We start from the raw sequence: 16,013 nt of genomic DNA, 5'->3' as shown, positions 1-16,013 counted from the left end.
AGGGTACAGGTCTTACCGTTTTCTTCATTTTGTCAATAAAACTGGTGTCCCTTGTTGTTGGAGCCCTACAAAACAAAGACAACCAGAAGTCATACAACAAAATGGATTGCAGCAAGTATATTATTAACTATTATGTATACAAATATAGCCAATAAAGATAAAAGTAAAGGAGGAAATTTTGTTAAGGTTTCAAGGACTCCTGAAAACACTGTGAATCAATGTGTGCCGAATAACAACAGATAGACCTAGCGGTTGCCAAAAAGACCACATTGATTTGGAATTTATTGTCCTTTACACAAGAGTTTTAAGAAATATATGAGGTCTATTCCAGGTTCTAGAAAAGAACTAGAAAAAAGTGCTCACTCACACACTCATGTCATTCACAAGAAGCGCCAATATCCGAGCAGCATCACGTCTGAAGCTATCACCAATTATTATAGCAGCCAGATTAACGAGTCTACACACACTCACCTAAAGGATTATTAGGAAGTTGGAACACCATACTAATACAGTGTTTGACCCCCTTTCGCTTTCCGAACTGCTTTACTTCTATGTGGCATTGATTCAACAAGGTGCTGAAAGCATTCTTTCAGGGCACAAAGCTCCCGTTCCACTACATCTCAAAGATGCTCTATTGGGTTGAGATCTGGTGTACAGTGAACTCATCGTCATATTCAAGAAAGCAATTTGAAATGATTCCAGCTTTGTGACATGGTGCATTATCCTGCTGGAAGTAGCCATCAGAGGATGGGGACATGGTGGCCATAAAGGGATGGACATGGTCAGAAACAATGCTCAGGTGGTGCTTTGGCATTTAAACGATGCCCAATTGGCACTAAGGGGTCTAAAGTGTGCCAAGAAAACATCCCTCACACCATTACACCACCACCACCAGCCTGCACAGTGGTAACAAGGCATGATGGATCCATGTTCTCATTCTGTTTACGCCAAATACCATCTGAATGTCTCAACAGAAATCGAGACTCATCAGACCAGGCAACATTTTTCCATTCTTCAACTGTTCAATTTTGTTGAGCTCTTGCAAATTGTAGCCTCTTTTTCCTATTTGTAGTGGAGATGAGTGGTACCCGTTGGGTTCTTCTGCTGTTGTAGCCCATCCGCCTCAAGGTTGTGCGTGTTGTGTCTTCTTCACAAATGCTTTGCTGCATACCTCGGTTGCACCAAGTGGTTATTTCAGTCAAAGTCGCTCTTCTATCAGCTTGAATCAGTCGGCCCATTCTCCTCTGACCTCTAGCATCAACAAGGCATTTTGGGGACTGCCGCATACTGGATGTTTTTCCCTTTTCACACCATTCTTTGTAAACCCTAGAAATGGTTGTGCGTGAAAATCCTAGTAACTGAGCAGATTGTAAAATCCTCAGACCAACAACCATGCCACGCTGAAAATTGCTTAAATCACCTTTCTTTCCCATTCTGACATTCAGTTTGGAGTTCAGGAGATTGTCTTGGACCAGGACCACACCCCTAAATGCATTGAAGCAACTGCCATGTGATTGGTTGATTAGATAATTACTGATAAATTGAACAGGTGTTCTTAATAATCCCTTTAGGTGAGTGTATAGCATGATGTTTTAACATCATATAAAGATTTTGGCAGACAGGCCAACTGTTTTTTTTTCTTTTAAATGTTGATATTTTTGATCTTTTAATGTTGATTTTTTTCCTGCAAGTTTTCATTTGAGTGTTCAATAAATAAGTATATAAGACAAATGTCAAATATAAAATAATTAGTTAAAAGTAAATGTAAAATAATTAATAAAAGAACTATACAACAATTGTTGAAGAACAACAGAAGAACAGGATAATAACATGTAACCACACCATCATCTCTTATTCAACTTTCATCTAGCTGTATTTACACTTATGCATCTCGACACTGAGATTCAGGAAAAGAGCAACCTTTGAGTATTTACAAATGTCACCCATAAGAACCCTCAACACACACACATGCACGTGCGCACACACAAAACAATTGTTAAACAGTTCAACAGAGTGCAGTGAATGAAGAAAGCGTGAGAGACTTTTCTCTCTGTAAAAACTCTGGGCTCATGGCCAACTATTACACAAGGATGTGAACAGAGGGATTTAATGTGTGACAGCTACAGTTTTAAATATACTTTTGTCTATTCAACAAGAGAATGCTTTAGCACTTTCATTAATGCTGGTCATTGCTGTTATATAATAACAAGCTGCCCCACCAAGACAAACACATGTGCCTTACTTACTCTATAGGGACTGAAATACAATGCTCTATAGGATAAGATGTGTAACGTTTTAGATGTTACATCTTCGCCTCTCCGCTCTGGGTGTCATGTCATGACTATCACAGTAAACACTCACTCACCTGTCTATTGCGGCCAGCCGGTCCTCCGGTAAGGAAAACACACACCCCATGGTGACTAAAAGCACGTCCAAGAAAGCTGACCGCAAAAGACAAACTCGTCGACAAACCATTAACTAAAGCGCACGCTGGAAAAACAAGGCACCGCCATGGGTAAGAGGGAACATCTGTTGTACATGCTGGAGAATCAGAGGCTTCCTGCTCACACAGACGGAGAGAAGGAGACACAAGACCAGAGCTCTGATAAAGAGAGCAAAGAAACCTTAATGAGGGCCTGAAGGAGAGCTTGAATGGGATTGTGTGTGAAGGAGTTGATCCCAGAGTAAAGCAGCACTCGCGAGAGGCTTTTACGACGTCCCTCCTCCATCACGAAGCTCTGCAGACGGACACAGCTACTGACTCTCTGAACCAGCCTCATGTCAACAGGGTTCAGTGCTCATATCCTGCAGAGTATACTATATACATATCCTGTTAGACTACAGTATGTTCACTACGGTCTCAAACACGAGCACCAGCAACATCTGGACACCACAAAGCGGGACTCTGATGAAATCCCATGCGTGAGCAGCAAATCTGAAGCATTCGGACAAGCCAAAACTCATGTAAACACAAGGAGAAACTGATTAAGGTCTGTTGGTTTCTTATTGTTCTTCATCCTCTCGTCATCCCGGAGAAAAAAAGACGCACAATCAGCCAACGCAGGACAACCCTGTAGCCGTGGCAACCGCTTTGAAAATGACAGTTGACTGTTTTGAAGACGGCGAATGAGTGCGGTTGGGCCCTCCCTCCAGAGAGCAGGATCGCCATGGCAACCACATCTATCATAAAAGCCGGATCCTCCGGTGACAGGCCAGGCACAGAGAGCAGCGAGACAAATTGGAAATGGTTTCCACATAAAGAGAGAGAGAGAGAGAGAGAGAGAGGAATAGGGTGAATATAATGGAGGGCTTGTGTTCTGCCTCAACTTTCCACCTTTGGAAAGCTCAGAGAAAGACTTGGCTGGCCTTGCCAAATACAAACCCCAATTGACATGAGACTCTGAACAGATATACATACTTTCATAAGCACAACATTAAAGTAATATAACAGAGAGAGAAAGAGGACATACCGCCATTTCGTACAGACTCCATCGCAATGAAAACAATTATTAAGTTAAAATGTTCGTGCAGGGTTGCTGCACATTTTTTCGAATTTAAGGCTTTTAAGACCTCAAGAAATCTGCAAATAAGGAACTTCCACGCCTCATGAAGGTTGTGAGAACGAAACGTTGTTAATAAAACATTTTTTTATTACTTGCAAGTACTGATTGAGTACAACGGGAGTTCCTTATAATTTGCAGATTTGTCGACCTACCTATTTAGACTCCTTATTCTACGCACCTATCACTGATGTCATTTGTTATTTGATTAAGAACTAAAGAAATAAAATTAGAACTGTACATTAGGGATGAGCAATATTGACAACAAAAATTATTTCTTGATATTTTCACAATAATTAGTGTGTTTTTGTGCTGGTACAATGCCTGGTTTAGGCCTGTTGTGACTCACAAAGACATTCATATTATTCATATTCTATGCGGTGGTCAGTTCACAGCAGCGACAGATATTACCCTTTTTTTAATAAGGGGCAATATTTGGCACATTAAATTGATTTCCAGTGGCATTTTTACCTAGAAGGGCATTTTCTGAACATTTCTTAGATATATGAATCACTTTATATATCAAATTCTAACATTGAAATGAAATAAAATAATAAAAGTATAGGGTTGTTCAAATGAAATAAAATCATTATCAACAGAATCCATCTTAGCAGTGCAGAGGAGACACAGAAGTGGAATCAGAAGTGGCATTAATATATTTACACTGCATTTACATTTAAATGACGCAATGACGCACGTTACACTGTACAACGAAGGTCTTACTGTACATCATGGTGTTTGCATTGGTGAAAGCATTAGATGGAGCAGAAACTGCGTTACACTATACAACGAAGCTCTTACTGTATGTACATGATCGTGTCTGCATTGGTGAAAGCAGAGAGAGCAGAAACTGTGTTGCAATAAGATCTTCATTCTCGCGATCGACAGACTGTCCTCTATGGAAGCTTGTTTCCGCCACTGAATAAAAAAATAAAATAAATAATTGCGACTTTTTATCTCACAATTCTGACTTTTTTTCTCACAATTGCGAGATAAAAAGTCAGAATTGCGAGATATAAAGTTGCAATTGCGAGTTATAAAGTCAGAATTGCGAGATAAAAAGTCAGAATTGCGTGATATAAAGTCGCAATTGCGAGTTATAAAGTCAGAATTGCGAGACATAAAGTCAGAATTGCGTGATATAAAGTCGCAAAGCGAGTTATAAAGTCAGAATTGCGTGATATAAAGTCGCAATTGCGAGTTATAAAGTCAGAAATGCGAGATATAAAGTCAGAATTGTGAGATTTAAACTATTCTGAGGGGGAAAAAAGTTAGTCTTTTTTTCCCCTTAGAATTGGCCTAATAAGTCGCAATTGCGAGTTTATATCTCACAATTCTGAGAAAAGATGTCAGAATTTCGACAAATAAACTCGCAATTATGTGTTATAAAGTCAGAATTGCGAGATGTAAACTCGCAATTGTGAGAAAAAAAGTCACACTTCTGTCTTTTTTTCTCAGAATTGCGACTTTATATCACACAATTCTGACTTTATATCTCGCAATTCTGACTTTATATCTCGCTATTCTGACTTTATAACACACAATTCTGACTTTATAACTCGCAATTGCGACTTTATATCACGCAATTCTGAGAAATAAAGTCAGAATTGTGAGATATAAACTCACAATTGTGAGAAAAAAAGTCAGAATTGTAAGATAAAAAGTCACAATTCTTTATTATATTTTTTATTCAATGGCGGAAACAAGCTTCCATAGTCCTCTGCTGGTCAGTGCTCCTCACAGCAACATTTTATGTGATGAGAATCTAAATACTTCAAAAAATTCTCACAATTCAGTAATCTCAATAGCTGTAATAGTAAAAACGTATAATAGCTGTAGTGAAATTATTCAAGAGAGTTTCACATGTAATATGTAGCTATTTCATATCCAAGCATGTCAGCCAATCACAGCAGTGGGTGGTTACATTGAATCCCACAGCAGACACGCCTTTTCAAACAGAGCCTTCAAATCAGGCTAGGAAAAATGCCTTTTATTTCTAAATTATGTCTATTTTTTATCTAAAAAACATACAAACATTATACCCAGGAAACATTATAAAATAATAAAATAACCCCATGTCAGGGGACCTTTAAATCCAGGCTATTGGTTGACAAAACATTGATTAAAATGCGTTGCGGGAGCGACAAATCTCCGACAGTAAACTGATGCCCCATTCTGCTTTATAACGGGCGCTTTTTGGTAAACAGCTGTTGCGACGCGAGCAATAACGGCCGCGTCGGGTGTAGACACAGTGTTAAAGCTCATTCTGCCTATAACGCTACATTACACGACAATAATTTATATGATTATAAAACTTAAACATTTAGTACATTTTGCTTACTATTTAAAAATAGTATAAAATGTAATTGAAAACGTTTTCATTATAATATTCTTAATTTTACTTTAGTAAAAAGATCCGAGTTCTTCCTCCACTGGTAGAGATTAGAGGAATTAAGACTAAAAATAGAAGATTTTTGATATGATTATTAATACAAGTTATGTTTTATAAATGTGACTAAATTAAAAGACAAAGTCATTAGTGAAGATTACTCAACAGTATTTATAATAAAATAGCCTATAATCTAACATGCAATGCAAACTAGCTTGGTTACAGCTCAAATGTATCATTCTCATTCTCATTCACCCTGCCTCCATTACATATCTTTGTCACACAGGTGTTTGATCACCACATTTGAGTGATCATTGCAAAACATTTATATATTTATTCTGATTATACTGTGTATTCCATATACAGTACCCATCAAAAGTTTGTACACACCAATGTAAGGAAAGTGTGTCCATACTTTTGACTGGTACTGTACTATAATACACATACATAATATTGCTACTGTATTATAATTTACACATAAATAATATTGGCCGAAATATCGGTATCTGTCTTTTTTTATTGGTATCGGCCCCCAAAAATCCATATCGGTCGGGCTCTCTTTGAACATAAAAGGGTAAACGTTTTTAAAAATTTCAGTGTTTTGTACGCACACTCTTCAGTCCACACACACACACAAGCTCAAACATCAGCTAAAAATTTATCTTAAGCTTCACATACACTCTGGGGACATCAAAAACATATTTTACATTCTGTACATTAACACATTTACATTAACACAAACACACACACACACACCTTTAACACAAACTTCTTTAACTAATTCTGGAACTCGAGCCTCATTCAATTCACTAATATTAATTTAATTCGTCCATTCCTAAAAACCCAGACATCTATTGTTCCCATAATGTACTGACACGTGTTTAAATGCTAGACTTATTTTAATGTGACACAGTTGTTTAGAAACTCCTGCACATCACGTACGTCTGTCCAGTGGTCCAGTGGAAGGCAACCATTTATTTTGTGTAAACTGGCCATTACTCTAGTAAATTAGAGGACCATATTTAGTGTCATGTTTACTAGTTCAAGTACAGTTTGACTGATTCTAAAATCTCATTTCTAGTTGATTTATAGTGTACATTTATTTTATTGTATATTTTATTGAATAAAAGATGGCTTAAGTTCTGACAATAGTACTGTAGTAACTTGACAGATTAGTAGAATTAGTAAAACTATATCCTTTATCCGACTGATGTTCTTTATTGTTAATTAAAAATGACTATCAATTGAACTGAAATGAAAATATAGCACTTTAAAGAAGGTGATTATACATTCGTGAACACTGAAATATATTTTCCTATTTTTTTTTTTCCGAAACTTTGTCAGTCTATTTGTGGGCACACTACTACATGCACAACTTTTGTTTCAATAGGAATTAATTCATTGGGATTGATGAATGCAAACGTAGAGTTTACACGAACGCTTATGCCACAAGTTTTACACCAGAACTGATTTTTTTTGGATGCACAAATATACAGTTTCCCACTACTGCTACTCTCATATGTTGCTCATTTTCTTTGATTTTGAGTCCTAATAAGCACATAAACTGGAGTCCCGTACTGCTTAAATGGATTAAGTTGTAAAAACTCCCCAAATGAAATGTGTCTGTGGATGCGAGTATGAGACTGATAGAACATTGAATTTTACAGATGATAGTGGGAGGAGAACTTGATAATCACATGATTTCATTCAACAGCAACACACTTGCGTCATACACCATTACTACAACATTGCACATGCACAATACTTTCCAGTTTCAGTTCTCAATCTGCTCAAGCGTTTCCATGTTCTCTCGATCAGATTACAAAAGGTTTAAACCAGGGTTTCTCAACTTTTTCCCTACCATGACCCACTTTTTTTTCATACAACCCACTAAGGCTGGAAATAATTCAATAACTGAAATGCCTCTTAGATATATAGGCTACTACTCCGTAGGCCTGTGTTTATTATGATTAATTTCACAAAAACACAGAACCATTTTCAATAGACAGACTATGAGGCAAACTGATTTTTTTTTTTTTTACTTGCGTTAATGGAGGTAGAATTTGGGAAATTGCGACTCATAGTGTGGCACACAAACTAGCTGTTGTCAGTCTATTCCTGCTTTTTGTTTTCGTTGCAGTCACTGTTGAAAATCCTGACTCGCAAAGATAGGTAGTGCTAAATGGCAATAGAAACTCCGTTGCACGTTCTGCAAGTTCAGGATATTAGTGTCTGGTTTAAATCCAGAATGATCTCAGGTCTGTTTTGCGAAATGCAAGCAACAGGCTGCCATCACATGCAAGTTCCCCTGTGTTTGCAAATGAATGGGGAGTTCAACATCCACATCACTTGGATCTACTGAAAAAGGATCGCGAATCCACGCATTCCCAACTCTTCGGTCATCGGGTCAATAATCAGAGAATTTCTGTGTTAATCTAGTCAGGTGTTCCCCATACAATTATCTGTATGTTGGTGCTGATGTGAGGGAATTCCTGCAGAACATCAGTGAGGTTAGGAAACATGTCAAAAATGTTCTCCTGCACTCTCTTCTCCCACAATACCAACTTCTGTTTGAATGCTTCAATTTTGTCAGCCATCAAGAAAACACCGTTGTTTCTCCCCTGAAAGGATAGGTTTAACTGGTTTAGCTGGTCAAAGATATCGGACATGTATGTGTAACGGAGGCCAGCTGGTAGCTGCTGTGCGAGTAAAACCTCACTCCCCTGATCTCAATAGGCACTCAGACGCTAGAGGCTAAAGTCTTTAGCCTCCTCGTTAGAGCGCCTGACTCTCATGCCGGAGACCCGGGTTCGAGGCCCGCTCAGAGCGGGTCGAGTGGGACCCGAGTATAGGGGTTACATTGGTGCCGTGACCCGGATGAAAGTGAGGTTCGGGGGTGAGTGTAACGGAGGTCAGCTGGTAGTTGCTGTGCGAGTAAATCTCACTCCTCTGATCTCAATAGACGCTCTAGCGACAGACGCTAGAGGCTGCAGTCTTTAGCCTCCTCGTTAGAGCGCTTGACTCTCATGCCGGAGACCCGGGTTCGAGGCCCACTCGGATGCTTCGATTTTGTCAGCCATCAAGAAAACAGTTGTTTCTCCCCTGAAAGGATAAGTTTAACTGGTTTAGCTGGTCAAAGATATCGGACATGTACACTCACCGGCCACTTTATTAGGTACCCCATGCTAGTAACGGGTTGGACCCCCTTTTGCCTTCAGAACTGCCTCAATTCTTCGTGGCATAGATTCTACAAGGTGCTGGAAGCATTCCTCAGGGAGTTTGGTCCATATTGACATGATGGCATCACACGCCGCAGATTTGTCGGCTGCACATCCATGATGCAAATCTCCCGTTCCACCACATCCCAAAGATGCTCTATTGGATTGAGATCTGGTGACTGTGGAGGCCATTTGAGTACAGCGAACTCATTGTCATGTTCAAGAAACCAGTCTGAGATGATTTCAGCTTTATGACATGGCGCATTATCCTGCTGAAAGTAGCCATCAGAAGTTGGGTACATTGTGGTCATAAAGGGATGGACATGGTCAGCAACAATACTCAGGTAGGCTGTGGCGTTGCAACGATGCTCAATTGGTACCAAGGGGCCCAAAGAGTGCCAAGAAAATATTCCCCACACCATGACACCACCACCAGCAGCCTGAACCGTTGATACAAGGCAGGATGGATCCATGCTTTCATGTTGTAGACGCCAAATTCTGACCCTACCATCCGAATGTCGCAGCAGAAATCGAGACTCATCAGACCAGGCAACGTTTTTCCAATCTTCTATTGTCCAATTTCGATGAGCTTGTGCAAATTGTAGCCTCAGTTTCCTGTTCTTAGCTGAAAGGAGTGGCACCCGGTGTGGTCTTCTGCTGCTGTAGCCCATCTGCCTCAAAGTTCGACGTACTGTGCGTTCAGAGATGCTCTTCTGCCCACCTTGGTTGTAACGGGTGGTTATTTGAGTCACTGTTGCCCTTCCATCAGCTCGAACCAGTCTGGCCATTCTCCTCTGACCTCTGGCATCAACAAGGCATTTCCGCCCACAGAACTGCCGCTCACTGGATGTTTTTTCTTTTTCGGACCATTCTCTGTAAACCCTAGAGATGGTTGTGCGTGAAAATCCCAGTATATTAGCAGTTTCTGAAATACTCAGACCAGCCCTTCTGGCACCAACAATCATGCCACGTTCAAAGTCACTCAAATCACCTTTCTTCCCCATACTGATGCTCGGTTTGAACTGCAGGAGATTGTCTTGACCATGTCTACATGCCTAAATGCACTGAGTTGCCGCCATGTTATTGGCTGCTTAGAAATTAAATGTTAACGAGCAGTTGGACAGGTGTAAAGTGGCCGGTGAGTGTATGTGTAACAGAAGCCAGCTAGTAGTTGCTGTGCGAGTAAAACCTCACTCCCCTGATCTCAATAGGCGCCCTAGCGACAGACGCTAGAGGCTGCAGTCTTTAGCCTCCTTGGACCCGGGTGGAGGGGTTACATATGCCATTTTCCGGAGAAATTCAGGCTCCGTATAATGCTTTGCCAGGGGAGACCGTTTCTCCTCCAGAAATGTGTACACCTGCTTGCGCATTTCGAAGAGACGATTAAGAGCTTTTCCTCGAAAGAGCCACCTAATTTCGCTATGATATAACAACTGGCGGAGGTCTGATTCCTGATGGTCACACAAAATTGAAAACAAGCGGGAACGGAGAGCACTGTTCTTCACTAAATTAATTGTTTTGGCAGAAATGTCCATTACCTCATTTAACGGCACGGACATTTCTTTGGCTGCAAGGCTTTCACGGTGTAAAAAGCAATGAACCCACATCGCCTCAGGAGCTCTGTCCAAATTTTTTCTCACAACACCACTATGTTTGTCAGTCATTGCGGCCGCGCCATCCATGGAAATATCTACGCAATTATTCCAAACCAGGCCATTCTTTGTGAAATAGCTATCAAGGCAATTGAAACACTCATCTGCTGTTGTCCGTGTACCGTGTTGAAAGCTCATTACACATCAGTAGATCCTCATGTGTTGCACCTTCGTAGTTGTAGCGTTAAAATGCAAGCAATAATTCCATCTTTGAAATATAAGTTGATTCGAATGGCAAACAAGGGGCTTGCTCGCACTCAATCCAAAAGTTGCGTTTCAATATTATCGCTCATGTCTATAATCCGTCTGGAGACAGTGTCGTTAGAGAGTGGTATTTCTTTTATTTTGCTAGCAGCACTTTCCCCTAGTACCTCGCGGCACATGTCAACTGCACATGGGATAACTAGCTCTTCACCAATATTAAACGATTTCTTAGCACGGGCGATATGGCCAGCTGGCAGAAAACTTGCCTTCAGGGTGCTTTTTGAAGCAATTGTGAACGACACAATACTACTTTGCTGTCTTTTAAGTAGGTCTCACTTTCGTACAAAGTAATCCACAGGTTTACCCATACACGTTGAAGTTTGGATGGCTTCATGGACTCATTTGCCAAGACCTCGCCACACTCGACACACTGCGTTTTTTTATCTGAAGAAGTAAATCCATATTAAATATGGTCCAGGTTGTTCTTGCGTTTACATTGTGCTGGAGTTTCAGAATCTTCTGCTTTTTTTCTTTTAAAAAACGGATGCATTTTGTCAAGCTAACAGGCCCATGGCTGCGTTTAATTTAATAAGAAGGTCTGGCATAGCAGGTAGGGCAATAGTGAAGTACGTACAATTTGAAAATCAGATTTGTTTTCTATGTTTACATGCACAACTTGTGTTTCAATCTGTGTGCGTTTATATGATTAGTTGTTAAGGGTTTTTAGTCCGATTGAGCTACCTTTGTTTACTAACGGATTATTTTGTTGCACTTGCACGTATTGTAATGAGCCTATTGTGAAGCCCACTGATTGGCTGTGCTAGTGAACGCTGAAGTCTTGCGACCCCCTAAAGAACCATCAACGACCCAATTGTGGGTTGCGACCCACCGGTTGAGAAACCCTGGTTTAAACAACCCCTTTCAGTCCGAATGAAAGTTTAATGGGATTTGGCCGGTTCATTACGATTGATTGATGTGGTTGCATGTTAGTAGATTACTAGGGTCCATTGAAATGTAGCTACTTGTGAAAACACACTTGGGGCCAGATCAACTATCAGCTTGCACCAACACAAACCCTCTTCTGGTGTTAGAAAACAACTGTCAGGATTTCCTGAAGCACTGAAAGGCGTGGACAGCTGTTTTTGTGGCTGATCTTATGGCGTTTGCATTTAGTTTCCCTTTCAGACGCAAAATCATTGGGAGGAGAGTATTTAAATGAATCACGCAAGGTGATTTACTAAGGTTTGCTCTCATCAACTGGTATTTCGCCATTATGTAAAGCCCAAGAAAACATGTATAAACCCGTCCGGCACTCGACATACTGTAATCGTTGCTGTAAAAAGAGGAAGAGCAGGGAATCATGAGCATGTGATCATGTGTTTCTCCACTCATGTTCGTTTGCCAGATGAAGATGCTATACTACCATATGATTTGCCCAGCCACATTATTTTTAATTTGCTATGCTTGTGTTGTTGGTAGATTACCCGCACCTGATTTGTGACCCTACGTTATTTTGCGCTGCTCTTGGTAGATTGCGTTGGTCATTTTGAAAATGAGATGCTGAGTCTGTTCTTAAATGCTCATTGACAGTGGATCCCGCACAGAAGTTTCCACTCTCATCTGCGCTTTTGTGGGATTATGGTCTCACGATAATTTTCCTGTTTAGTCAATCTGGCCCATGATCTCACACACACACACACCTTTTAGCAAAATGAACTAGCTCAGAATTGATTCTTGGAATAGAATCGAACAGCACTTCCTTTATCAGCCGACTGTTTGACTTTTCCTTCATAAAAATAAAAGAGCTCTTCTGTGCATTTTCAAACAACAAATGACCACTTATCCTTTACAGACGCAAATACAATTTCTTCTTTTGCCACTAATTAAAAGATAAAATCTGTCACGCAGCCGTTATGTAACATTAGGGGCTGGACTGATATGTGCTGATATCTGGAAGACAATAACAACCCATTATCAGCTTGATTTATATGCTCATTCATCACACACTTTCACATGTATATGTGGTGTATGCGGTGGTGTGTCATAGGGACAAAGGCACACTCCTTTAGATCTAGACTCATTATATCAGTACATTTGTAAGTAATGATTCAACAGAGTTTTTTATCCAAATTTAAGCCCCTTAACTCCTTCCCCACCAGTATTTAAAGAAATAAGTTGCCAGCGTTTTTGGTCATTTTCACACAAAAAAACAAAACATTTTTTTGCATGAATATGTGAACATCCAATAAAAAGAAAGAACTGTACCCGGTTGCATAAAGCACCTTAAGTGTAATTTTCCCTTAGGTTCGCACTTATGTTTCCCTTAAACCTAAAGGTGTTGCAGAAAAAAGCCCTTATATGGTACAGTACTTAAGGGTTTCTTTAAGTGAAACAAACGTCATAAACGCTTAGATTTTCCCTTAAATGCTGTTTTTTCACTTAAGTAATCCCTTAAAAACCTTGAAGTGTTGTATAAAGCCCTTTACTGTAACTCTTTACCTTAAAGGGGGGGTGAGTTTTTTACACTGTTTGTTGGAGTTGGATTCCCATGCTAAACATGGACAAAGTTTAAAAAATTAAGTTGTACGTTTGATTGAGTATTTCTGTTCTCAAAATACTCCTTCCTGGTTGTCCCAAGTTTCGGAAAGTTTTTTTTCGAGTATGGGTGCGTATGACGTCAGACGGAATTTCCTTATAAGGTCCTAAGGGCACTTCTCTCAGAAGGGCGCGTGCGCGTGCAGCTGTAGAGCGATAGCCGTAACCTATGCCCATCAGCTGCGCTGTAATATGTCACCAAAGAAGTGTGTTTTCGGTTGCCAAGGCAAGACAACACTGCACAGATTCCCAAAGAATCAAGCATTAAGGGACCAGTGGATGGAGTTTGTTTTTTCCAGAACATCAACACAGTTGTGCAAGTCTTCTTGTTTGTTCCATACATTTTGAGGATGATTTTTTTACAAACAAGGCCCAGTTCGAAGCCGGATTTGCTAATCGCTTAGTTCTCAAGGATGGAGCAGTCCCAACACTAAAGGTTAACGGTCTTGCTGGCGGTGGTGAGTAGAACTGCTTCAAATGTCTGTGTTTGTAACTTAAGCACAGCAAGTAGGCTAAACAACATGATCACGTATAGTTAATGTATCTATGGAGCATGCGATGTATGGTGTGTGTTTGTTTAAATACATTTGTTAGGGTGGCTACTGTAGGTGTCCGTTTATTGTGAAACCAAATCATGTCTTCATAAACCACGAGTAGACGCACACAAATGTTCTAAAAACACCACCCACACGGCACGCCTCCACCCGCTCGGCTTTTTCCCGGAAAGACTCGGTAAAGCCTATCTTTCTTTTATAAATATAATAAAACTAAAGACTTTTTGGAGATATGATGGATGCAATATTACTCTATAGGTACTCAAGATTAATATGAGATTGACTGAAACTGAGTGTTTCGAATTTATGGAACCAATTGAAGATAATTATGTGCCGAGAAGAATTTTTAGGGATAGGGAGAACCCTTTGGATCATCTTAGTGATGAAAAACTTATGAAGAATTTATGAAATTGCAGATAAACTGGAAGGCGAACATGTTACCCAGCGCAACCATTCACTACCCACAGTGCTTTAGTGCTTTCCCTCTGCTTTTAAAGAAAAACAAAAAATAAGTTTTATTCTAGTTATTTATTCAGCTTTATTACTTCATGCATTCTTTTGTTATCAACACATGAATGTGGGTAAATTTAATAAAAGAGGCAACATTTTGAGCAAAGAGCTGAGAAAATCACATTTCTGTCACAGACAACGCCTGGATCAGATTCGGTACGATGATCAAAGCCCAGATGAGTGTATCGAGTCCATCAACACACCAAACCTTCAGTCCTGCAGCTGGTCTAAGTCGACATTACATTCAGTAACATTAGGCAGTTTTGGTGATCTATTTTACATATGAGTCCGCTTACATAGGCTATCACTTGTTTCTGCCTCCTCTTCCCTTGCCTCTTGCCTCCTGAGTCTTCTGTATCTATCCAGCCCTACAGCACTAACACAGTTTCACAGTGTTCATGCCCACTGGATGAAGATACATACCAGAGACTGCGCAGCGAGTTGAGTGGACAGAGTTTAGCGAGAGAAAACTAAGAAACGAGCACATGCACACGTTAGTCAGAGCAGTAACAATACGATGAAGGCGTTTACAATTGTAAAAAAGTCATTGTTTCACTTCTAAGTCAGAAAGACTGTGAGCATGGTCCTGTTTTATCACATTTTGTTGAGTGGTGTGGAACTGCCTTTCTAAACATAAATGTAAACAAAACTAAAGAAGTGTAATCAACTTTGGCAGGCTCTTATTAACAGCCAGGCTGTGGATCAGGTAGAGAACTACAAATACCTGGTGACAGTCATTGACAATAAGCAGGTAGATGCTGTCTGCAAAAAGGCTCATCAACATGTACTTTTATCGGAAACGTCAAAATTTTAACCTGGATACTACTTTTATGAAAATTGTTTATTCCTGTTTTTTTTTTTTATCAATTCTTACTTTTTCATTTATCTGTTGGTACGGTTCTCTCTTGGAGAAGCAAAAGAACCGTCTTAATGATGTTGTCAAAGTGTGTAGTAAGATTGCTGGAATTGCCTTAAATGACTTTAGCGAGGTGTATAGGGTCAGATGGTTGAGGAAGGCTAAGGCTATTATTGCTGACCCAGCTCATCCGTTGTGTCAAGAGTTTTTACAGCTTCCTTCCGGGCGTCGTTATAAAGTTCCACAGGGGAAAAGGCCAATTTATACTTCTGCGTCGAGGGTACGCCGTAGTGTACGGTGTTGGCTACGCACGTAGGCGACGCCTTTGTGAGCATTTATACTTCTGCGTTCAGGTCTTGGTTGCTCTGCAGTACTGCTCCGAAACACTAGTTGGCAGCGGAGGGTTTTAATGTTCCACTGTTTAGATTCCTCGAGTTGCGGCTAGTAACCTACAAGCCTGAAAGAGAGCGGATCA

General features: G+C 40.1%; 1 protein-coding gene across 2 annotated transcripts in view; it reads right to left on the bottom strand.

Annotated features, from left to right (window-relative positions):
* Nucleotides 1-16,013, bottom strand: part of porb (P450 (cytochrome) oxidoreductase b) — a 52,121-nt gene that overhangs the window by 24,980 nt on the left and 11,128 nt on the right. Inside the window, exons 1-2 of one of the 2 annotated variants that reach the window (XM_039654840.2) lie at nucleotides 2,366-3,010; nucleotides 17-65 (exon numbers count right to left, since the gene is read on the bottom strand). In XM_039654840.2, the coding sequence (XP_039510774.2) occupies nucleotides 17-65; nucleotides 2,366-2,475 (159 nt within the window). In that variant the 5' untranslated portion in view covers nucleotides 2,476-3,010. Of the gene's footprint in view, nucleotides 1-16; nucleotides 66-2,365; nucleotides 3,011-16,013 lie in introns of those variants that run through there. The other variant, XM_039654839.2, reaches the window with a different exon arrangement.

This window comes from Pimephales promelas, chromosome 16 (genome assembly GCF_988280905.1).
Source record: "Pimephales promelas chromosome 16, fPimPro1.hap1.1, whole genome shotgun sequence".
NCBI lineage: Eukaryota > Metazoa > Chordata > Actinopteri > Cypriniformes > Leuciscidae > Pimephales > Pimephales promelas.
The sequence above is the reverse complement of the archived record's forward strand: the minus strand, read 5'-3'. Positions and strand labels throughout refer to the sequence as shown.